General features: G+C 36.0%; 2 protein-coding genes and 1 long non-coding RNA gene across 3 annotated transcripts; all 3 read right to left on the bottom strand.

The window, feature by feature from the left end:
* Positions 1-11872: 11872 nt before the first annotated feature.
* On the bottom strand, positions 11873-15387 carry LOC103995048 (AP2-like ethylene-responsive transcription factor AIL1). Its single transcript, XM_009415542.3, has 9 exons — positions 14999-15387; positions 13791-14388; positions 13628-13710; positions 13495-13503; positions 13307-13395; positions 13168-13241; positions 13023-13073; positions 12801-12877; positions 11873-12656 (listed from the first exon to the last, which is right to left on the bottom strand). Exons 1-9 carry the CDS (start codon positions 15243-15245, stop codon positions 12115-12117), a joined length of 1770 nt encoding a protein of 589 aa, XP_009413817.2. The 5' UTR covers positions 15246-15387; the 3' UTR covers positions 11873-12114.
* A 2121-nt stretch (positions 15388-17508) lies between these two features.
* On the bottom strand, positions 17509-20303 carry LOC135628295 (uncharacterized). Its single transcript, XR_010492817.1, has 3 exons — positions 19993-20303; positions 18571-18664; positions 17509-17924 (listed from the first exon to the last, which is right to left on the bottom strand). It is a non-coding gene; the product is annotated as an uncharacterized LOC135628295 (long non-coding RNA).
* A 2862-nt stretch (positions 20304-23165) lies between these two features.
* LOC103991100 (growth-regulating factor 1-like) lies at positions 23166-25789 on the bottom strand. The gene is made up of 6 exons (XM_065135209.1): positions 24980-25789; positions 24480-24811; positions 23993-24401; positions 23814-23913; positions 23468-23726; positions 23166-23372 (listed from the first exon to the last, which is right to left on the bottom strand). The coding sequence occupies exons 2-6, from the start codon at positions 24808-24810 to the stop codon at positions 23365-23367; spliced, it is 1107 nt and encodes a 368-aa protein (XP_064991281.1). The 5' UTR covers position 24811; positions 24980-25789; the 3' UTR covers positions 23166-23364.
* Positions 25790-25900: the final 111 nt, after the last annotated feature.

The following is a 25900-nucleotide window of genomic DNA, read 5'->3' as shown; positions in this document are numbered from 1 at the left end:
ATATATAATATAACGGGTTTCCGATGTAGCACATTTGTTGAGTCCGTTACGTCAATGGTAACAATGCTAAGTCTCATTTTGCACTTTGATTAAATATCTTATTTATTTACAAGATAATAAAATTAAATGTGTAAAAATATTATTTATAGACTCAGAAAGATAACTAAATTATTAACTTAATAAGTTTTTAATCATCACTCTAAAATATTTAAGATCAAATTAATTATAATAGACATGTTAGTTTTGATACTAGATGTATACTATTAATTTCATAAGGTAGCATGTTGGATAAGAGAAAATAATTTTATTTTTATTTTTTTTACAAAGGATAAATAATGAGGGCATGATTGATCCTATGACTTTCTATCTCGGAGGTTGATTGGACTCCACGTACGAAGTGTTGATTAATTAATAATAATAATCATATTAATCATCAAGCAACACATTATGTAGTCTTCAGTGTCAGCCATCACCCTAATTTATCAAAATTCAAGCTTCCTAGTGTTAGTTCAAAGATAAATCATCAATTTGAATTATGAAAATTATATACCCTCAATTCTAAATTTTATACATTTTAGAGATTGTTCAACAATAATTTTTTAGGGGATGTGAAGAATCTCCAAATCAAATCTCTAAGTTAAAATGAGATGAGAGAAAAAAATTTTACGTCCGAAAAAAAAATATTTGTAGTATGAGATTCTTAACCTTTAGCAAAAAAAAAAAAATTATAGTCATAATCTATTTCTTTCTATTGCTCACGCGTATAAAGAAAAATTATGATCCAAACTTGAGATCATAAGAGTGTCCGAGGTGACTTTACGATAGCCCTGAGGTGGCTTGAGATGAAAGGTGTCGAGCTCTTAGAGCATCATCTATATTAAGATAGATGTTAGCGAAAATTTTCTGAATCAATTTTTTTGACGCTCAAGTAGTAACTAAGATATCTTTATATATATGAATATTTTTTAGGAAAAGTAATGAGAATTATCTTTTATATATAACTTTGGAATGAACAACTTGTAATTACTTTAATGTCTCGCTGTTATGTTTTATCCATATGGATGATAGGGAAAGTTAATCTAGAACGGTTTACTTTCGACCTTTATAGTGAAGATTGACTTGGACCTTTTTTTTTTACATTGACTTTCATATAATGTTTATTCATTGAATGATAATTGACATAATAGATGATATATATTTCTATCATGCTTAACTGTTAACATATGATGTTTAACCATTAATATATTTTCCATCACAATAGTAGATATATACTTTGGAAAATATCTCTTCCAATTATATGACATGATATATATATAATCACAACACTGTCTTCTAAAATGTATCTAAACTTGCATGGATATATACCATGAGAGATCATTTCCTTGATCATGCAACATCTTATTGTGGCATTTTGATTTATAGATACACACAGAATGTGGTGGATTCATTCAGATAATTTCTCATATAATTTCTGATAGCTTTGTCTACGTTCTTCCACTCCATCCATTAATGCTTTCTCAATCCCCGACCGAAGCTGACGCTGCATCCTTGCTTTCTGCATCCTTCGTCTTTACAGTACTCTTCCCATTTTCTTTGTCTTCAACTTCTGTTTCAAGTTTGCAAAACCAGCCAAATTAATCTTAATAATAGATTCTAAATGTTCCATTCATTTTAAATCTTGTACATCCTAATATATATATATATATATATATATATATATATATATATATATATATATATATATATATATATATATATATATATATATATATATATGAGTAAATGAGTGTTGATGGAAATCTCTACTTACCCCTTTGACGGCTCAAGGAAGGTGCAGCTTTTGGTTTCTCATGCATGAAGATTTTGTTTCTAAAGTTTTGCACCATAGGATCAGGTCTGTTGAAAAGAAAATTCAGTGACATTAGAAAAATGCAAATCTATCACAAGATGTTCTTTAGCATAGTATTATAAGTTTAATCACAGAAGTTTCTCTTCTTATTTTAAATGGTGTACAGTTAATTACAGAATAGATGAAATTATTTGGATGGATTCAACAATGAGTTTTGGAATGCTAATTCTGATTAAGTTGGTTGATCTATCAATTTTTTATATACATTAAACTATTCTTTGTTGGAATCCTTTTCTTTTTATTTTATAAATCAAGTCTATCTATCTTATTTTCATCTTTTTACCTTATATCATATATATTATAAATCTGATTAGATTTTATTTATAGTTATCGGTTAATAAAAAAATTATTTATGATATAATTCGTAATTTTGATTGGAAGGACTCTCTTAATTATTTATTTTAGACATTCTATTCTCACCTATAAATAAGTAAGACATCACTCAACACAAGAATATTATATGATAATATGCATGAGATTTTTTATTTATTTTTATCTCCATTTAATCCTTATTTTATTATTTATAGTGGTTCTATAAAGGATAAGAAGAGGATAGTTCTCCTTACAAATCAATATTATTATATTTTATAGATCGGATTGTGTTTAGAAAATCAAGTAAAGATATTCAAAATGAAATCCGAGAGTACACACATCAAAAGGTATTCTATAGATCGGTGTTGTTGCTATTTGATTTCAGATTCTAACATTAAGTTTATTCCACATAATAACATGATTATGATTTTTATGCTTATAATTGATATCAAAACTAGTTGTTTTAAAATAAAATATCTTAAATCGTAAAAATATATAGATATATTTTTGAATAAAAATTGTGTTCTTGTCATCACTCTCACTTGCATGCAAACGATGCAAGTTTCCTCGTATACATGAGGTTGCTACCTTGATACGTGTCGACGGGCCATCGTGGTTGATTTGTTGTCCATGGCGATGCAAGGTGTCGAGCATTGGAAGGGATGCTATCAATGTTGTCATAGATGGTAGCCTGTTGCTATCGATACAGTGTAACGGGTGGTCAACAACCTACTACATGTAGTGGAGTTATCACTATTGCCGGCGACAGCATAGTAGAGGGTGACAACCTATTGTGATCGTCGACCTTACAGTGGGCCATGACATTGTTGCAACGATGTTACGATAGGTGGTAGCCTCCTATTATTGCTGGTCCAATCATTGTGAGCGATGTCGAAGAGGTAATGAAGGGACCATAAAACTTTGGAGATTATTTCTTATTCATTTCAAAAAAAATAAATTATAAATTTTTTATAATTTTCTCATATGAAATATTAGTAATTTTTATTATTATGATATTTAAATTTTAATTATTATTTTTAGATATTTGTATATTTCTTCCCATGTATATGTTTAAAATTACGAAAGAATATTTTTTTTCACATAAAGATATGATTTATGTTTTATCATAATTATAATAATCATATGAGTTTTTTATATTGATTAATATTAAATAATTTTTATAGTTATTATTTTATTATTATTGAATTATTTCTGTATATATTAGATTAATAAAATTTGATGAATATTATTTTAACTTATATCTCTAAGTCTTATCTAAATAGTAGCTATCAAAATGGCATAAGATGATAAACTTGTGAGATGTGAATTATAATAAATATTTTATTATTTATAAAATATTTTAAATTTTATTTTATATTATTGTATTAATCCTTTTGTCATCAATATGGTTTGGACCAATGACTTATTTAATTATATTAAATAATTATTTTTTAAATAATATTAAAAAATAATATTCACAATGACATACATAATTAATAAATTAGAATAATCCCAAAATATATTAATAATTCATAAAAACTTAAAACATTAATTTTTTTTTATAGTGATATTTTCATACATTCTCAAGTTTTTAATATTCTTGCACTCTCTTACTCAAATTATTCAAAATTATTAGAGCATATTCAATTTACATTGGGTATATTAAATCTTGACCTAGTATTGCTTGAAAGGCCTATAGATTTGATTGATTATTTTATTAATTATCTAAAAAATCTTAGGAATATAAATTTTATTAACCTAATTATAGTATGAGAATAATACAGTATGGTAATACAAGATTCCTAGAAAATGATAAAATCAATAAAAGTAAAAAATCTTGAAAGATTATTTTTAATATAAAGGAGATATGGATTGATGCTTCTTTATCATTTCCTATTCAAGAGGTATTATTTATGAGATTATTGAATGAATTGATGTGGGTGAATAACAAAATAACATTAATAAACTATTATATGATGTTAATATCATTATTAATAATCTTATAAAATAATCAAAGTCAATAATTTTGAGAAAATCTCAAAGGAAAAGGAGCTCTATTTTTTTGTGATTATATAGTACATAGGAATCGAAATAGATCCCTTATCATTTTCACAATATATGAAAAATAATAATTTTGAAAGGTGATACAACGTAAAAAAAGAAGAGTTAAAATTGATGTACTATAATAGTTTTTAGGAACTCGTTGAATTATCAAATAAATATAAAATAATCAATTATAATAAGTTTTAAAATAAAATATGACTCAAGGGGTAATATTATACAATATAATGTTAGACTTGTGGTCAAAGATTTTTCTTAAAAAGAAAATATAAATTATAATAAGATTTTTTTTTAGTTTCTATAAAAGACACGATAAGGATCATCATGACATTAGTAACTTATTATGATTCTAAATTATATCATATGAATGTAAAAATAATATTTTCGAATGAAGATTTAGATAAGAAAATCTACATAGATCAACCTATAGGATTCGCAAAGAAGGAAAAAAAAGAAGTTAGGCTTATAAACTTAGAAAATCTATTTATAACCTTAAACAAGTTTCTAGATAATGATATATAAAATTTTATAATACCATTACTTCTTTCGAACTTGAGAAAAATATTATTGATCAGTGTATATATATTTGAAGGTTAATAAGAGTAAATTTATTATATTGGTATTATATAGAAATGATATTTTGCTTGCCAATAGTAAATGTGGTTTATTGTATAAAACAAAAATATTTTTTACTAAGAATATTAAGATAATTGATATGAATAAGGTAGCTTATATTATTAGTATTAAAATATTGAGAGATAAATCTCAAGAATTATTGTGACTATCTAAGAAAAAAAATATTGATCAAGTGTTAGAGAGATTTAGTATGCAACTTTGTTTAGTTAATGAGATAACTATTATCATAGGTGAAAATTTTAGTGAATGTCAATATCTTAAGAATGAATTTGAAAGAATCAAATAAATAATATTTCTTATATATGCATAGTTGAAAATCTGTGCTTATATCTATATGAAATCAGATATCAATTTTACAGTTTGAATGTTGGGTGGATACTGAGGCAACCCTAGAATGGAATATTAAAAGTTATAAAGAAAATAATGAGATATGTATAGAGGATGAATGGTTATATTCTCAAATATAATAAATCAAATCAGCTTGAAATAATGGAATATTCAAATGTTGATATTATAAATTATCTTAACAATAGAAAGTCTACTTCAGGACTAATATTCATATTAGCTTAAGGGATAATTTCTTAAAGAAGTGTAAAATAATCACTTATTATATCATCAACAATTGAAGTTGAAGTTGTGACATACTTTGAGGTCGGAAATCAAGTTTTATGATTATGAAATTTCATTTAAGGTCTTAGTGTGATCGACTGAATTATCAAATTGCTGAAAATATTTTATGATAATACTATAATAGTTTTATTATCTATGGATGATAAGTACTATAGTGGTTCCAAAAATATATTAAGATAAACTACTTGTTAGTTTAAAAAAAATCTAGAAACAAAAGGTATCAAAACCTAAGTACCAATTTGATAGTTGTTGATCTAGAAGGCTTTGTAGTTTAAAATATTTAAAAAATATATTCTTAGAATAAGGTTTGTGAATAACTCATAAGAGATATGATAATACATATTTAAGTGGATATTATTATTGATATTTTTTACCTAATTAAAAGTATTTATTTTTATTATTCTCTATATATATTTATGTATATACATATTATAGTTGAACATCATAATGTGATTGTCTTAATAAAATAAATTATAAGAATAATTATGAATTAAATTAGGAAAGACTAATAGTATTGTGATACATAAAAAGAAATATTGATGATATATAATCACTATGACTCATATTAGTAATCAGACTTAATAAAATATTATTATATTTATTGACTTGTTTTAAAATTTATGACATGAATAAAAGATTTTTTCAAAAATTTTTAGTTTAATCATAGAAGTTTCTCTTCTTATTTTAAATGGTGTATAGTTAACTAATTATTTCGATGGATCGAACAGTGAGTTTTGGAATTCTAATGTTGCTTAAGTTAACTAATTCTTTGATTTTTGACATACATTAAACTATTAACTTATTGTGAGCTTTTTTTAATACTAAATTAAGCGAACCTATTTTGCTTATATCTTTAGCATATTTAATTATATGAGGTATATTATACATTTGATTGGATTATAATTATAGTTATTGACTAATAAAAAAATTATTTATGATAGAAATCCTTAAGAGATGATCTTGATTAAACGAACTCTTCTAATTATTTATCATAAACCTTTTGCTATCGCTTATAAATAGATAGAACCTTATGGGGTTCAATATAAGACAATGAGATTATAAATCTATTATTATCTTTATTTAATTTATATTTTCTTACTTATAATAGTCATGTGAAAAAGAAAAAGAGAAGAGATGAGTCATTTATGAATATTAATTTTATTACATTCTATGAATTAGGTTATAGAGCATGTTCTATGAATCAAATAAAGATATTCTAAATGACATTGCAACGAAAGATATGGATAGTCTTTCATTATCTTTTTTAATTTTAATTTTAATATTAAATTTATTTTATATAATAATATAATTATAGTTTTGTGCTTCATGAAAGAATACAAAGATATGTGATGTGATAAGAAGTATAGCATTAAAAGTAGCCCTGACATTGCATATAGTGAACTTAAGCTACAAAAAGTTCTACGTTACCTCAGATATGTTTGAGGAGATGGACCCAAGTATTGATGGCATTTCGGGCAAGAGTGCAATGTACCATCCTGGAAAGCTCGATATATACAACCCTTGCAAACTACAAGATTAACCAATTATTAGAGGTTAGTGGTTTGTTCTTGCATAAGCTTATCTAAATCTTGATGTCGAAAGAAGAACAACACAAGCTGATGCAGCAATGTGGAGGATATATATTAGTCTGATGTGATGATAAGAACTTGGAATGATGAATACAAATCTAGGAGTCATTTCTACAAGGAAAGGTAAGAAGATCATTAGAAACAAGCATGAAATGATAGCTATAGTTACATGTATCCAGGCATGCAGTGATCGTTGTCGCGTCGTTGATGATATCCGAACAAAGATGACAGGTTAAGGGTTTGACGATCGAACTCTTTTTGATCATCACACAGCCATCTTGTTCCATCCTGATCTGGTTCTTCAAGCTTGGCTTCACTCTTCTGAAGAACTCAATCAACCTGGTACCTGAATTCACAGCATTCAACGATGCAAAGTGATCAAGATTTCGCATTCAAGTGATTGCATGTAGGTTGAAGAAAGAGCAAATAAATGAATGCCGAAGAAAGTTACCGGGATGGGGTTCGAGAGGAGAGATGAACTGCAATTTGCACAGCTTATATAACATTCTCCAAGAGAGAGAGAGAGAGAGGGTGAGATGAATGAACTCCAAAATGGGAAGGGAAAGGTTCAGGAAGAAAGGAAATCGAGGAAAAGATTCACAGTCGGGAAACACTGCACGTTCATGGCGGAGAAAGGAGAAGAAGTACGCGCACTTTCCTTGTGCATGAATCGAATGTCGAAGGAGAAACGCATCAAATCACAAATCTTCGGACGAGGATCGACACGAATTGCTCACGTGTTTGAGCTATTTTGTTGCGATCCGACTTAATAGGATAACTGGCTCTTCAGTTCTGACTGGGCTTCACGTGTCAAAAATTGATTGGATACCACTAAACATCATTTGATTATAATCTCTAATAAAAAGAAATATTGTAATTGAGTTCTCAACAAAATTATATATATTTTTATGATATATGAGTCAACGCAATAATAAATGATACGACTATTGTAATCCAAAATTCTTAAAAACAACATTATATATATATAATGTATATACACATCCAAAATCAGTGTCAAAGCTAAGAACTCTTGTACATGTTGATTCTTCACTAATCAACTATCATCTGGTTCCTAATTAAAACTCTAAATTATATTAGCACCCTTTAAAGACTCATTATGATTATAATAATATCGGCTACATTTTTAGCACTTCAAATTTTGTTGAACTTAAATTAGCTAATGTTAACTGTAATTAAGGATGATTACATATATGAATGATCTTAATGATTGGATATATATATATATATATATATATATATATATATATATATATATATATATATATATATATATATATATATACATTATTATCAAGATTTTAAGCATAAATATGTTATAGGATATGTATGTAAGAAAATGATCTTACGTATAGGTGCAAAATTAGGTAACATCTTAATTAATAGCATAGGCTGAATTGTACGATATTTATACATGTAAAACAAATGATAAACTATGAATGATCTCCTCGTAGATACTTGTAATATTTTGTTATGAGAAAAATGATAAAATTACTAGCATAAAAATAATGATAAAATATTCTAATTACTTGGGTTTTTATTGCTGGTAATATTAAATTATTATTTTGTGGCAGTTTTATATTTTGGATAATTTTCTGTTTTTAATTGATAAGTAGGAATGAGATATTAATAGCAATCGTGGCACTTCTTATCATACAGTGATCAGAGAGATCTTTTACCTCAATGTTCATGAATGACAAAATAAGATCCCTGTGAAAGGATTATGATGTCCATTACAGTACCCCGGAATTACTGTTATTCCATATACAATGTCAAAAGCTGATGGCAAGATGAGATGGTTGCTGTTGGGTGTAAAGAGATGAGACTGTTCGTGGACAGAGGCAAAGGACAAGCTGTAGGTGGGTTCTCTTTTGCCCTCTCCTTCCCATGCAAGGCAATCTCGAAGGGAAGGAGTTTGGCCATGGCTTGCATGCTGCCATTTTGGTGCTACAGACAGGGTTGGAAGTTGTGAGGAAGAGCCGTGGGGGAAGGTGGGGATCTGAGTGTGACTGCATGTTGGAATTGAAGACACAGGTGACAAATACATGGAGAGGAATGATTGGAAGTAGAGACGGTCCTTGTTCATGCACCTGCTCAGAGGTGTAAGACATTATCATAATGTTTTGAGCTCTGATAGGCATGTAACATTGAGAGAGGGAGCGAGAGAGAGAGAGAGAGAGAGAGAGAGAGAGAGAGAGAGAGAGAGAGTAAAGGCTAGGGAAGAAGAAGTGAGAGATAGTGTGCATGCATGGTGCATGCATTTGTCTTGGAAATGCTGCGCTGCTTCGTTTTTATTGCTCTTGCCCTGAGCACCTTATGGTTAAACATAAAAGGAGGATGGTTCTCTCATTGACATATAACATGAGAAGGATTAATGTGGCTACTTTATTCTAGAGTTGCAAAGATTACTGTAGTGGCTTCATGATGATGAAGATCACGAATGAATGAATAAATATATAATCATTCTCTTCATAGTTTATGCATTGTTTGTCACCACTGTCACAAGGAGATTACATTTCGCTTCTACATGTATTTTTAATCTTTCACATAGTTGGATTAAGTTGTAAGTCAAATCGTATAATATATCTTATAACTTTACATCAGGGTTGATGCTGACAACACCTGTACAAGTTCATGAGATTCTGATCTCAAGTTATATATTATTATTACTGTGCATTCATCTGAAAATTACTATGTTCATATTATTAATATTTCTTTTCATATTGACAGTAGCATGTCAATATGTAATGCCTTTTGGCTCACAGGGATGCTGAACTCTGTGGGAATGGTTTCTGTTGCTGTTCATAAAGAGAGAAGGCGTGAGTGACATGTATTAGATAGCAGGAAGAGGGTATCTTGTCCTCTAGATCTTGTCTGCAAAGTGCCCTGTAGAGAGAGAGAGAGAGAGAGAGAGAGAGAGGTGCACGAAAACAAAGAAAGCAGTGTGGCATGGGAAAGGTGAGAAGAGGAGCAGGAAGACGGATTCATTCAATATGGAAGAGAAGAGGAGAGGTGGCGTTTGCCAAATGAGGCACGCAAGGTAAGGCCATCAACCCGCCTTTTAATCTTTCCGTCGCCACGCCACCTCCGAGTCAAACCATGCACTGTGGTCTTCGACGTCTTTGCACGATCCTATCATAACATAATGAGGAGAGAGAAGAGAAAGGCTTCCATGGCATTAGAACTGCGTAATAGATTGGACGAATTTTCGAAAAAAATTCTTTTTTTTATTTTTATTTTCTCGAGAAACGTTTCTTATTTTTAAAATTTTCAAACAGATTTTTCACTTAATATCTGAAATATTTGTTTTCTTTTTTATTATCTATGATCGATTGATAAGGGAGAATCAATCAATCCGATTATAATATATATGTTTATATTATATTATAGTATTTTTAGTAATATTACAAAATATTATAATATAACATAATATTTTTATATAAATATTATAAAAAATCTTATGTTTAAAAAAATCAATCGATCCATAAGAAAAATAAGCGAAAAATAGTTGACAAAAGATATTTCAGGCATTATGTGAAAAAGGGATATTATTTAAAAATTTTGAAAATGAAAAGTGTTTCTCAAAATATATCTAAAAAGAGAGACTTTTTTGAGAATTCATTCTACTAAATTCATGGATGCATAAAAACTAGCATATTATTATGAAGCTTATTATTTATGATCCCTTTTTATTTATTATTTATAATTTTTATTATTGATAATCTTTTAAAAAATAAAAAAAATTATTTTATTATTTATAACCTTAGCATTATCGATTTTATTTATTTTTTCCTTTGTGTTTCTTTCTCGTAATCCTTTATTTCATCTTAGCATTATTGACGTCATTCGCTACCACCGATTCTAATACCGCTCAATCGTCTTCTCAATATTGTACTTAAAAATATATATAAGAGGAGAAAGATGAGAAAAAAAGATATTTACGTTTATTTATAAAGAGATAGTTTAGAAATATTATAATAAAATAAAAAATAAGGATTATGAATACTAAAGATTGTAAATAGTATATATATATATATATATAATTAAATGGTTTGTATTTGATCTAATAGTTTATCAATCTAATAAGATTTATAGGAACTTACAATCCCAATAATTGATCTAAGAATATGATGATTGAGGAATTCTCCTTAAAAGATCAATGACCAATCCCAACTCTTTCAAAGAATATCTGTATGTGATGTTTATCTTTCTGAGGGCCGCATTATTTGATTTTGGTTTGAATATAAAGATTCTAGTCAATAATGCATTAAAATAGTGTCTCGTCTCTCTGCCATGTTCTTTTCAGCTTTTCACCGTAAAGCCTATAGAATGAGGACTTGTTTTCTTCTTTCTTGGATTGTGCTCCCCATGCCTCTATCCCAACAAATCCTTCACGCAAATAACATTTATTTTACGGGGGTTTCCTTCTGATCATGAGAGAGACGATCTCTGACCTTTTACCAGTTACAGAAAGTTCATGGGGAACATAAGTCTTGGCTGCCTCCTACCAGCTGGTGTTAGAGCTCCAAATACTAAAGCAAACAACGCAACACATCACCACCCACATCATACCATCCACCCCAGAAATAGAAGAGACAACAAAGCACAAGCGTTTGCGAGAGCTCTTCCTGTCCCTGCTAGTTCGGATTGCCTTTCGGCAGCAGCAGCAGCATGCATGATCTGCCTCTCGACGAAGATGAACGCATCAACATAACACTTTTTAACTGTAATGTAGGATAAAGACTTCTGAAACATTCATTACATGGATTGTTGTCATCTTCTTAATCGTAAGGTAGAAGCAAATGACATGTCAAAAGTGTCTACTAAACAAAGATCTGATAGGGTGTGTCACCAGTAGACCGAACACAGCTAACTGTGCTTCAAAATTGCTGTCATCTTTGTAAGGTAGAAGACAGAAGCCAAAAAGATACCTAAAACCCACCTGCTTTGAGCTTTTACTCAGTCATTCCATAGGGCAAACATTGGAAGTTGATTGACTGCTGGCAGTTCTGTAGGCCGAGCTGCTGCCACCATCCAATTCATGCTTCCTCCATCCCCATTACCTCCGTTACTACTGCCATCCCCACACTCATATTTCATTGCAGTAGGGTACAAAAATGCCTGAGAGAAGTCCCCACACATGCTGTGATACGAGATGGGGTTGCCCGGAGAAGACGAAACCACCGGTGCAACCTCGGCTACCAGCAGCCGGTTCGAAGTGTCGTCAAGCTTGGGGTTACATAACATGTCGCTGAAATCATCATCAGCACCTGCAATGCCCGACTTTGTGACGGCAGGAGACGGCCGGTGGTCTGTCTCCAACGACATGGGGCTGCTGTCCTTGGGCGGCGTTCGTTTGGCGAGATCACCGCCGATGAGATGGTTGCTCGAGCAGATGCGCTTCACGTCGTACCTGCCGATGTCAAAGTTTGTCACCGCATTCGGTCCCCGGAACTTGATTGCTGCGATGTCATAGGCTTCTGCGGCTTCCTCCTGAGTGCCTGCAGATGCATTGCGTCGTCACAATTTACATCAAATTGTAGATCATTAGATGCATTCGTTGGGCCTAATGTAGCGAATGATCGAGCGAAAACAAGAGAGCCAGAAGAACCATCCATGATTCCATGCATGAAGAAGGAACTCACTGAATGTCCCAAGGTACAAGTCCTTGTTGCCTGCCACTCTGCCGATTCTAGCTTGCCATCTACCATGCTGGTGGTGCCTGCGAACATAGAAGAAAGAGAAAAAGCTCAAGAGAAAGCATGGGGATCATCATGGCACCGAGTAATTGGTTGAGGATAAAAGCTGCAAAGCAGCAAACCAAAAAGATGGAGTTGAACGAATGCTAAAGTTGGGCTTGACAGGACCTCGTCACCCCTCTATAAACAGATGCTCCTCTTGAGAATCCACTGCTTTTCCTGAAACAAAAGAAGACATGGGAAAGGCTAAGAGAGAGCGAGCGAGCGAGCTCATATGAGCAGAAAACCAGCATGCTTGTGCCAAGAACAAGACCTTCGTAAATTGGCCACAAACTCTTGTCGACTCATGTTCTTCATCTCTTCCAGTTCCTTCTCGTAGGTGCTCAGCTGCGACGAGCAACCACAGGGGATCAAAGAAGCTGTAACGATGCCAGGGACTGGGAACCACTTACAGGTAAGTTTGTGTGAGTCGTTGGTCCCCAGTACTTGAGTGCAGCCAAGTCATATGCTCTTGCTGCCTTCTCTTCCTTGTCATACCCTCCTTTACATCGCCGGCATCAGAGAAACATAAATCAGTACATGGGTTGATGAGAGAATTCAACCGACCAAGCTTTAATGCCACTACATCACCTTCCCTTACCTAAATAAACTGCCGGAAGGAACGGGAATCGAGCGAACAAAGCAGTGAGAGAAAGACAAGAGTTAGTGACCTCCCTAAAGAACACTCACAAAGACAGCATTCGACTGGGATTCGAAGGAAAAGGAGTTGCTACCTTGCCTTCCTTTCCTCGTCTGGCCTTCCTTTCTGCAGCTGTTATCCCACAGGTGGGCTTCATACCTTCCCGTCCACCTATGCCTGCAGCGTTCATTAGCAAAAGACATAGCAACGAGGATGAATCGAGGAAACCACACCACCGTGTCTTCACGGAGACCCACCTTGTGACTCCCCTATACTGCGAGGTTCGTTGCCCGAAGGTCTCGATGGACTTGCGGGGAACCGTCTCACGAGCTGCGGATTTAGCATTCAAGCGGCTCGGGTCGTCGGCAGCCTCCGCCGGAGCCAATTCATGAGGCACAGATTGCAAACCCAAACCAGGACTCATCGAAAGGCTTAGCGATCTGACGCCGTCGGCCGGTTGCTTCTCCGGGGCATACGGGTTCTGCCGGAGCCACGACTTCATGCCGGAGATGGAGATGGAGCCGTCCGTTCCCACGCTGTAGATCGGATCCGTCGCGAGTGGTGAGGGCCGGAGGGTGGTGGGATCCTGAAACGGGTGGAAGGATTGGATGTAGTGATACGGGTCATGCACATCTTCCTCTGTTCGTCCCTCCGCAGCGGGGATGATGGAGGGCGGCATGTTGACATTGATTCCAGGGTACATGGCATGGAAGTGGGAGATGGGTTGCTGCAGGTTTGGACTCTCTTCATTGGTGTGCTCAGAGTAGCCACCCAAGAAGTCCTCGAACTTTGGCCCTTCCTCTTCTGGGTTGGAGCTGCCGTCGGTGGTGGTGGCAATTGCACCATACTTCCAATCTACATGCAACCACCGCTTGATGTGTCATATATTCCTCAAGATCATTTCTTGAATTAACTAGATCGAGGTTCGGGAGAAGGAAGCATCAACATCCTCACCAATGCAAAACCCTAATCAGTGAGAGCTTTTAGGACCGAAAGGAAATGATGATGAAAAGAAATCAACCGAGTCAAACAAGGAGAAACATCAGAAAGCAGTCAAAGGAGACGAGATGATTACATGATGGAAGATCGGAAACCGAGTAAAAGAACATGGCAACAATTAGTTACACCACCATATCAGAAAGGAAAAGGAACAAAGCACAAGCAGGAATACCAACTAAGATCATCTTTTGTTGATTGGCAACTGCACAAGAGCTGCTGCTATGTACTACAATGAAAGATTTGTAGCATGAGAAGCCATAAACAGAACCAGATGAAATCATATAGCAACAACAAACAACAACACAAGAAGGAAAATATAAACCCTAGTCGAAGGCCAAAACACATCGAAATATGAAAGCCAGTCATGAAGAAAAATGAAAGATTAGAGGAAAAAATGGGTAATAATATATACAAATAAAAAAGTGAAGAGACTACCAAAGAGGAGGAAATCGATCAGTTTGGCTACCTGAAGCACAAGGAGTATGCCTCAAATGTGGCGGCTCCATGAGGCAAATGGAGCCATCAGACCGCAGAGGCATGAGAACAAGAGGATTGGAAGAAGCAAACCCCAGCTCAACCCTACCATCATCACCTCCTCCTCCTCCACCGCCGCTACCTTCTCCACCACCTCCGAACTGGTCCTGCTCGCAGCAGCAGGAGCCGTCCCCTCTGGAGGAGGACAAGGAGAAGCCAAGCCAGCCGCTCATCTCCATCACATGTACTCGATCGGCACCCAAAAAAAAAATAAATCCAACCCAGAAACCAAGAAAGGAAATGATGAGAGACTCGCTGGGATCCCAGTCTCCCTCTCGACTCTACCTGGTGCTCAAACTCCAAAGCTCCCACCCCCCCTCGCTTCCCTTCCCAGACCCAAGAACGAGGTGGTGTGCAGATTAAAACGAGCATCATGGGCTTGGCCTTGTGCGTAGTAGAATTTATTTATGCGTCGACAGAATAGCAAATAAAATATAGGATATGAGGAAAGGAGAGAGAAACCCTCCCATCTCTCTCTCCCTCTCTCTCTCTGTCTCTTTCTGTCACTGTGTCTCTACGTCTGCGTCCCGGGTCTTAGCTTTCTGTCCTCGGGTCTCGTTCCATGACTCCCATCATAGATACGTCTTGCAGTGGGGAGCAGACCAAACCCATCTCTCTATCTCTCTCTCTCTCTCTCTCCCTTTTCCAGGTGCAACCTCACACACTCTTAACAATTACAACTCAGTCTTGATGTGTCCATCATCACATATTGTTTATATTAATGATAATATAATATTTTATCAACCATAGATAAGCAAAGAACTACAGTAATCAATACACTGTCTTATAATGTGCAGCAGAAACATAAAAATATACATAATTAATCAGAAATATTTTCAACCAGATATATATGCACACTGCTTGCTACAATCAGTATTCAAATATGAGAACTCTTACAACAACTGCATGAAGTGTTGCAGCACTCTAAAAACAAGTTCGTAACTCTCACAAGACATAAATAACAGCCATTGATTGATCTTACAATGACATGATAATAAAAGTTTACATGTGCCACTGATATCATATAAACATTGGCATCTTCTACACAACATACAGTACCAGTGCACAGTTGCCTCTGATGTAGGGTTCCGGGATCATGTCATAGTCTCATGTGTACTTCGGACTGCATCTTGATGTACCAAGGTTGACCTTCGCTCATAATGTATTGTCTGCACTCCAACATTGTTTCCTAAAGACTCTACTCGACACTTGCAGCGAGATTAACTGAGCTTGTATTAGTGTATGACCTGCAACTGAGGACTGGCGTTAGATATTAATGGTGGAAGACACCAAAGACCATGAATGATGCAGTAGGGCAGTAACATCAATCCATGCAACAAGGTGTATATTTACATGCCAACAGAACATTTCCCAACTTAGTGCTACATGTTGATCTTGCTCATTCTTTACATGTAGAGATCGCTAATGGGTGAAGGAGTTTAGTTTGTGGAACATGGCGAAGCTGGGGTTGTTCTTCTTGTAGGAGCTCCTAAAACCCGACCGTCACTGTGACCAGTTTGCTCTCTTCTTGTCGTGGCACCTGCCCACATCTGTCTTCTTTCTGCTTCTCTTCTGCTACATCGATCTCATCCTTTGATGCCATGAACTCCATGTACCCAAGAGATAAACTTCGTCGTCGTCACGTTGAAGAAAAATCCGAGCTTTGCCTCTTTGCCGCTCGGTCGACATGTCTCCTCTACTTTTTCTTCAAGGCACATGCATTGCCGTCTCTCTCTCTCTCTCTCTCTCTCTCTGTATATTATATATATATATATATATGTATGTGTATGTGTTCTGTGTCTCTCTTTCTAAGCTAGGCTACATCAATGGTAAATAGCTGTGGGAAGAGCTGCTGCTAGTTTTCACTGCAGCAACAAAGGCTAAAGTACAGATCTAAGTTGGCTGATGTATACAATTGGATTGAAGATGGAATGGGTGGAGTTCCCGAGGAAACCGTGAGGGGGATCTTCCCAGGGATTCAGATGCTTGATGCGAGTCAAGAGAGGCCTTCTTCGCAGGGATGCAGCAGCTGTGTGTGTCCCGTACATGATTTGAGCTTTCATCTGACTTATTAAGGGGGTTGGAAGGGAGAGATTAGGGTCCCAAATCACAGGTTATGAGGCATTAACAATGGGATTTATTGGATTTAATATGAAGGAACAGTATTTTAGTCCACATTATCAAACACAGGAGCTTTTTAATCTGTTGAGTTCAAACATGCAGTCCATATCAAATTTTGTTAGTTGCATTAAGTGGGATTCCTTGGGAATCAGAAAGTTGTAGAATAAGATGAGCCTTAAATGCTCAGTTGTGCAGGAGAACAGATTGTGAAGATGACCAGCATCCTGCTATGAACATGGATCAAAGAACAGGAGAACAAATTCAAAAGAAGATCACAAGTCCACACCATTCCATTACAAAGTTGTTTCAGTTCTTTGAACATTACCTGCAACAACAAGAACAGAGATGTTGAGTTTATTATGCATTTTAACAGTACATGAGAGACAAATGCTAACCCAGTTTTTAGCTTTAGGACATTGGGAGCCCATTACAACTGGGAAACAAATCAAAGAGTGTTCAGTACTTTCTCTTACATGTGAAATTTACAAATCACTCTCATGGTAGAGAAAGAAAAGATCAGAGAGAAACACCTAAAGACATCTTTGCATCCTTGATCTCGACTTATATGCTACATCCACATCCAAATCATAGATCGTCTCCAAATGCAGTTATTCCGAAAGCACTTTCTTGTATGTTTCTATTGAGACTGGAATGGAGCTTGAGACTTTGGTTGACTTGATTGCTCTAAACAGCCTGTTGTAGCATCCGAATGAGCAGATTCCAAATCGATTCCTGGTCTAGCATTCAACATCAACGAAAACATTCAACATCATGAAGACTCAAATTAGTGTCGATAAAAACAATGAAAAATGATGGACATGACAAATTATGATTGTTGAGCTAAATTTACAGCTTATACTTGTTTTATTATTAAGACAATTAAGGTTTGTGGTACACCTTCAATACCCAATAGTTTCATACAATACAAGAATAAGCAGCTAGTGCTGGGAACAGTGAGGGCAAAGATAAACAGGGATAAAATTAGATCCAAGAAGAAATAAAAAGGATAGGAAAACACATTTATTTTTAACTATGGATACTATAAGGGTTCATTGAGACAGTTTCCATTTTTTTTTTTTCTCAGCTGATATGTAGTATGAGAAAGTGTCAGTGTCAGGTGCTCAACAAACAGACGTGACTAAAATATCTGTTCGGTATAACAGATTATATTATGAGATATTGGTTGAATTTTTTTCTCAATAAATAAGACAAAGATAAATTCTCATATCGGACTACATAATCTGACATACAGACTATAAAAAAAAAAGAGCATGGATCTTGACATGGTCCTAAATAAGAAAATTTACATGGCTCTGTGGCTTGAACAACACTTATGCTACAGCAATTGCAATCTAAAGCAAAAGGTGATAAACTCAGGCATACCGTTTCCACCAGTAGAGAACCTACAGTTGTGTGGAAGATGATGAACTGGATATTGGGGTTTGCCCTAAAAATAAATGAACAGTTCATTCTTGCCCTAAGAAAAATACTGAAAGTGAGTAGGATACAGGAAGCATATAGAAAATAGCAGTAACAATGACAACCACATGCAGATGGAACAGCAAAATTTTGTTTGCAGAGTAGGTTCGGTTTTGTCTTGCGTATTGGTTTGCAAAACTCGAATTTGCTTTGCTTATATCTTATGAAAACAGTACATCATATAAAAAAGACGAGCATGGGGAGTCTGATCTACACATAGGAAGAATATGAACTGAACTTCACATAGTCGAATATAATACATACATCATGGAACATTTCTATATAATGCTATTTACAAGATAAAAAAGACCTCAAGCGTCAATCGTAAACAGAACTTGGGTAGAGTCCCACAGATAAAGGAGCAAAGGAAATTATGATGGACCAACAACAACAACAACATCAACTACTTCGGATCGACTACATAGATATTTCCTGTAGTATCTAACAGCTTGCTGGCTTTCGGACGTGCACAAAGAAATTGGAGCATAGAAAAAAGTTATTCGGCATCCGAATATTCTTGTAATGCCCTATCTACTTGCTGGCCTTCGCGCGTGTACAAATGGTATGGTGCATAGAAAAAGGTTAATCAGCATATGGATATCTAAAAAATGATGGAACCGTAATACAACGAGCTTAGAACAACATGACCCAAAATACATAAGCCTGAGATAATTGTGTAGGAGGCAGATCTAACCCTATATTTGATCATATCCATTCTCTTGCTTCCAACCTGGATCGAAATCAAGGTGTCACATTTACTTCGGCTACACAATAGTTAAACAACTTTCACAATCAACCGGTTATTAGAGGTCTCATGGTGCTTAGTTTCAGAAAACAACCTGAATCCATTAAGCTTCAAGAAGGAGCAAATTGGCTTCAAAGTTACCTCGGTAATGGGATGAAAGCATCGTTCATTACTTGTTCATAAATCCTTCAGTGTGCAAGTCCATTATGCTTGATTAAATCAGCACTACCGATGTGTGAATCAAAGGAATAACATTTTTAGTCGTATTCTCATAATCATGACCATAATGACTTTATGAACTTCCCGATGTTGAGGATCCTTCATCAAGATCAGCAGATAAATAGCATATAAGCGAGCCAAGAAACCATAAATCTGCGCGCATCAAGAGATAATAGGACAATAATTCCTTGCGCAGTTTGGAAACAATTCAAGACAAAAATCACAAAGGACCCAAAAAAATGCCTTTCACAGAGATGTTTCTACCAAACATTCAAACAGTCAATTCAGCAGACGAGTGATATGCAAGCAAGATTGTTTCTAATTTCACAATCCAAATAAGGGGAGGAAAAAAGAAATCAAACCAACGGCGTCGGTCGGAAGCGCGGCAATGCCTGCCTATTCCTCCGGGGACAAAGATGCAAGTGGCGGTCCTTCGATGGAGAAGCCAATCGTCAGAGGACACGGCGGCCATGAAGCCAGGGTGAAAACATGAGACGAAACCGGAGAATACGACGTCGTCGACGACGACAAGAGCGCAACCTAGAGGGGCCAGGCGGCGGAGGGCGCCGGCGATGGAGCGGAGACGTCAGGAGATCGAGAAAGAAGGTTCGGTGGCAGGCAGTCACGGACGGAGATCTCCTTGTGCCACGACTTACGTCACGAATTCACTCGAGACTTGTTGTGATTAAAAATTTTGTTGGATAAACAAATTTCAGTAGCAATTGTGAAAAGCATGAAAAATAATATAATATAATATATATATATATATATATATATATATATATATATATATATATATATATATATATATATATATATATATATAAAAGATAATTTGCATAAAAATCTCTAACCGGGTCGTCATGCACGCACAAGAACGAGCTATCAATCGACTGGAGCCCGACCAACACTAACAAGCACTCATTCCCGATCACATGCCCACCTCGTCATTCAGCTTACTTAACAAAAGGCTCCCGATATTGACTTGTAGATCAAACTGTGTCGACTTATCAGCCACGATATATTTGTTCACTAACATGTGAATAGCATGAAAAAGAATATATATATATATATATATATATATATATATATATATATATATATATATATATATATAAGATAATTTGCATAAAAGTCTCATTTTTCTTTCTTTTTTTTCCAAGCATCCCGTTTTATTTTTTCTAATTCGAGTAATGCTCAAAATATCTCTTATCAACTTTAATAATATTTTTTTTCTAATTTTTTTTATCAGTTTTGAGCCATTACAGTATTTTTATTTGATTGGTTTATAATGTTCTTCAATAGCATTACGTTTTTTTTCAATAGTATTACTGTATTCTTATTGAGGCGCTGAAAATATTTTAAAATTAATAAAAAAATATTATAACTAGAATCATATTATGGTTTTTTAGTTGTCATTACTCATAAATCATTAAAATATTATAATTTTATAATACTTGTACTTGGTTCGATAATGGTTATAAGTTTATTTTGATTGTTTATAGTGTTTTTAAGTAAGTTATATAGTATTTTTATTATGGTGGTTAAAACATTATAACAAGCTAATTTTTTATCCCTATTTGGATGATGTTATTTTTAAACTATTATGATATATATCAAATATTTTTAATATGTTTTGATTTTATTTGTCTAACTTACAATTTGTTTTAATATTGTAATGTTATTGTATTTTTGTTGATATGCTAAAAACACCATGAGTAACATCATAGTATTTCTTGATAGTTGTCATTGTTCTTGATCATTATAACATCAAATTTATAATATTTTAAAGTAAGTTTTTGATATTTCTATTTTGGTGACTTATAATATTCTTAAGTAAATTTTATGGTATTTCTATTGTGGTGATCAAAATAACATGCTAAAAAACACTGTAATGAACAAAAAAAAAATTCATTTGGATTGATCATAGATATATTGGACATTATTTGGAAACAAGATTATCATTTGTAAAAAAATAAAATCCAAAAATATATTTTGAGAAAAAATAAAAATAACTTCGTCTTCTCTCGCCTGAATGATGGACATGTATAAGAACACGAGACGTGGATACGTGATAGTCATTGAGAGATTACGGTTCCACTCTCGTTCTCTCTATCTCTAATTCATCAATATAAGTGGTCTCGTAAAAAAGACAAGAAGAGAGAAAAAGTTTCATAAAAAAGATAAGAAGAGAAAAAAATGATAGTCAATTAAAAAAAATAATCCAAGAAAAATAAGGAAGAAGAACTAGATTTGCTCCTGAAAAAATATTTTATTTGTCAGTTAAGATAAGATGAATGACCGCTTGAATCAAAAAATTATTAATCGATAGTGATTTTAAGATTAGTAGACGGTGCCCATATAAATTAGATAAAATTCTTTTCAAATAGTATCGAAAAGTACGATCCTAAATCCAAATCTATTAGTATTTAATTTCTGAGATTAAAATTTTTCACGTAATGTATAATATATTATTAGTTTTATACTTACATCTCTCATCATCTTGCTTTTGAGCAGAGTGTGATTATCTCTCCCAGACTCGGCTTCCAATAGATTGTTGTTTATCTTTCCCAGTTTTGCATTCCATCAAACTCTGATTGCCTGGCTACCCAAACTGGGCTTCGTCTCCATTGGAAGCTGGCTGTGTTTCCAGAAACAAGGAAGCAAGCACCGAGGAAACTTGACATCTCTTTTGGTCATTCAATTGATCTTTTTTGCTGTTCCAGTAGAAATGAGAAAAACCACCAACCTCACTGAATCTACAGAGACCTCCATACCATGTTAAAATTTGCAGTCCATTTAAACACTTCAGCTGATGGATGGGAGAGGATAAATCCATTTATATCTTGAATTCATCTTGTGTCTCATACTGTAATGTGCTCCAAGCTTCACATCAAGCTTTGGTAGCCATTGGGACAACTCGTCAAAAACCTTCTGTAAATGAGCAGGTGGCACTCTCGTAGTGTTAGCTATTAATACACTGTGCTTGAACGAGAGTTCTTTTGCGGACACCAACATACTGCAATGAACGCATCACACATAAACTCTATCCAAAAAAATATTTGGTTATCCCTTTCTTTGGGAAGAATTCTTCGTTTTGCATCAGTGAAACAAAGTAAAGCACCACATGTTCTTGCCCATTTTAGGGCTTATCCAAAATACAATAATTGTTGTAGGCACCAAAGAAGATTTCTAGTTGATGTTTTCTTGTCTATTTTAGGGCTCATCTAAAAGTGTTGTGAGAGCAAAGGATTTGTTCATCGCATGGCTGTGAGTTCTACCATGATATTCCAGATCTGGTACCACACAGATTCACAAAATCTAATGAGCATCGTTCAAGAAACAAGGCAGCAAAAACTGCTATTCCATCACTGGAGCTTCTTAAGACAACACTGCAGACACTATTAACTGCATTAGCATGAAGAAGACGGAGGAACCTATCATCTGTTTTGCTGCCTTTATTTAGTGAAGGCTAGTGGTTTATTTAGTTGGACGTGTCTCGATGTCCAATCTCCATCGAGTTGGGAAAGTAGAATGAATCCAGTGAAACTGAGCCAAGTGAGGAGAAGTCACATCTTAAGCAGGTAAGTGAAGATACATGGAACTCGAGAAGGTCTTTCCAAGTTTAAGAACAGAGAGAGAACCGAAAACAACAAAGCAACCGCTCTTCGTTCATCTCAGCAATATATCTGTCGGCAGGAGAGGCAAATCATGCGCAGCCATGAGACTTTTACTCAACCATCTGCATCAGAAAAGGCAACGATGTGAAAGATGAGAAGAAGGTGTATGAAGAGGAGAAAAGAAGCAGCAGTGTGGAACAGGCAGCGAGGGTGGCACCACTGTAACACGGCGGCGCAGTCACAGGCATGTCGTGATTCGCCACAGGAATGGTGATGGAGAGCCGCGTCTTCAGGTCTGGCGCTTGCTTCGACTGATCCACCGCCATGCCCAACCAAGAATCCACCACCCTCGATGGTTTCTCATCAAGAAAGCAGTGGAATGGCCTCAGGTTCTGTGCTGGCTCCTCCCTCTCCGCCTCACCTTTTCTCTGTGTCTTGAAATCAGCACCAAGCACGAAGTAGTGCTTCTCTTCCTCCTGAACCACCCACAAACAAACTCCGATGTGAGAACGACTGCTTTGCATATGGACATGCCTCTGTTTTGTCTTCTCAGGAGAGCTCACCTCCACTGGGCCAAGCCTGAACGGCATCTCCCTGCCACCCCTGCAGGCTTCTGAGAAGAAAGGGTGTTCGTTCACATCCTGCCTGAATCCAAGGATGCTCCTGCTCTTTAAACATTTCGATAAGCTTCACAGCCCAACACCAGAAAGACTGAAAAGGAAATGGTGGATGCAACGCATACCTGTAACCGGAAGAGTCATCCTGTTGTGAGTGCGCCATCATGGGAGGAGGCCTCGAAGAGGAGGAGGAAGAGGAGGAGGAGGAGGAGGAGGAGGAGGAGGAGGAGGAGCAGGGGAACAGGAAGTGGTGGGTGTGATGAGGTGTGGAGAGTGAGAGAGGAGGAGGAGGAGGAGGAGGAGGAGGAGCAGTGGGAGGAGGGAAGTGGGAGGAGATTGGGGTGGTGGCCAAAGACAATTCCACAGGCTTTCTTGAACGGCTCTTCCCCCTGTGCATGTGCCTCTCGCAGTACTTGGAGTCAGGGAAGGCCTCCTTGGAGCACCGCCACTTCTTCCCATCTGTTCTTCTGCACCTCCCTGGCTCCGGATCCACTGCCTTCCTACCGTCACCCACCTGATAAGCTTCCCATCCAACTGAGTGCAGTAGACCAGCTTCGTCTCAGGAAACAAAAGCATCCAAATGGCAGAGAGCGAAGGAGAGCAAACACTCACCCGTGGGGCGATGAGGAAGGAACGGAAGAGTTTGAGGCTCCACGAAGAGGCTCCTCCTGATGCAGAGGATGAGATCGGGAGGCACGGGGATGCCTGAAACCATGTACTTGAAGATGAGGGCTTGGAGCTCCAACTCTTGCCACTGGGATGCAGTGAAGGGATACCTGCTGCCCCCGCCCACCACCATCATCATCATCCTCCTCCTCCTCACTCGAACCAAAACCGCAGCACCAACGAAGAGAAGCGGGGGAATGAAGAAAGAAAGCTGGCACTGGCAAGCATCAAAGAAAGAGAGGAGGAGGAGAGAGGCAGCGGCATCAACTTGTAACATCCTGCAATAAAATAATAATAAGCAACTTTTGTCTGGTTATGTGACAACAGTAAAGAAAGGGGGTGGTTTTGTTTGCATAGGAAGCGTCATTCAGTCAAGGGGAGGGAGAGAAGGTGGGGGAAGGAGGAAGGGAGGGGAGAGGAATCGCAAGACACTGTTGGGGACGCACCACTGCACTGTGGTCAGAATATGGCTTTAGCTTGCGTTTCGATTGCAAAGCAGTGTGTTTAAAATGAATGGTGTCAGGAGGGGGTGCAGCTGCTGACACTGCCACCTGATGACAGTGCGCAGTTCTTATTGCGACTGACATCAGATGGAGAAGCAAGGGCAGGGTCAGGGATGCAGCGCTCTCCTCGCCCATCTCTGAACCCAGCTGCTGTTCCTCTGCTGCCTTTTGTTGCTGCTGCTGCTCTCTGACTCCCCTGCCACCTTTGCAGAAACCCACAAGCAAAAGGAGAGCGGGGGGCGGGCTGCGACGAGCCTCAGAAGACAGAGGGAGAGGTGATATTATAATTGGACGGCATGTGGGTGTCTGCAATCTGCCCGAGCGACCGAGGAAAGAAGGGTTGGAGTACAGTGTACTCCCACTTATGCTTCTCACTTGTGCACTGCTTTTTTTGAATTTCCAACTCTCAGACAAAGTTACTGCTACTACTTGTTCACCTGATGCCTTTTTTTTTTTTTTTCCCTTTCTCCATTTCATTTCCTGTGCTGCTTTCGTCTGGGTGGGTGCCTCTTCTTCTTCTTCTTCTTCTGAGGGAGGTGAGGTGAGGTGTTCCTTGGTGATGCAGTAGTTCTCCATGGTACCCTGCTAAATGCTTCCTTCGGGTGCATCAATTCACACAAATGTGATGATGACGGTGATGAGGCAGAGGAATCCAAGAGGGTTTTCCATTTTCATTCGGTTCTTCTGCATCAGAGAGAGGCACTGCATCTTTTGATCAACCAGATGGCTTCCGAAGTAGAATTCTAGGCCTGTGAAAAAGGTCTGCAAGTGAATCACTGTTTCCTATCAGATAAGATTATGACCAATAGTAGAACTGGAAGCACAAAGCTGAAATTACAGTTGATAATTAGATCACCTCACAAA

The sequence above is a fragment of the Musa acuminata genome, chromosome BXJ3-1 (genome assembly GCF_036884655.1).
Source record: "Musa acuminata AAA Group cultivar baxijiao chromosome BXJ3-1, Cavendish_Baxijiao_AAA, whole genome shotgun sequence".
Classification (NCBI taxonomy): domain Eukaryota; kingdom Viridiplantae; phylum Streptophyta; class Magnoliopsida; order Zingiberales; family Musaceae; genus Musa; species Musa acuminata.
The sequence above is the reverse complement of the archived record's forward strand: the minus strand, read 5'-3'. Positions and strand labels throughout refer to the sequence as shown.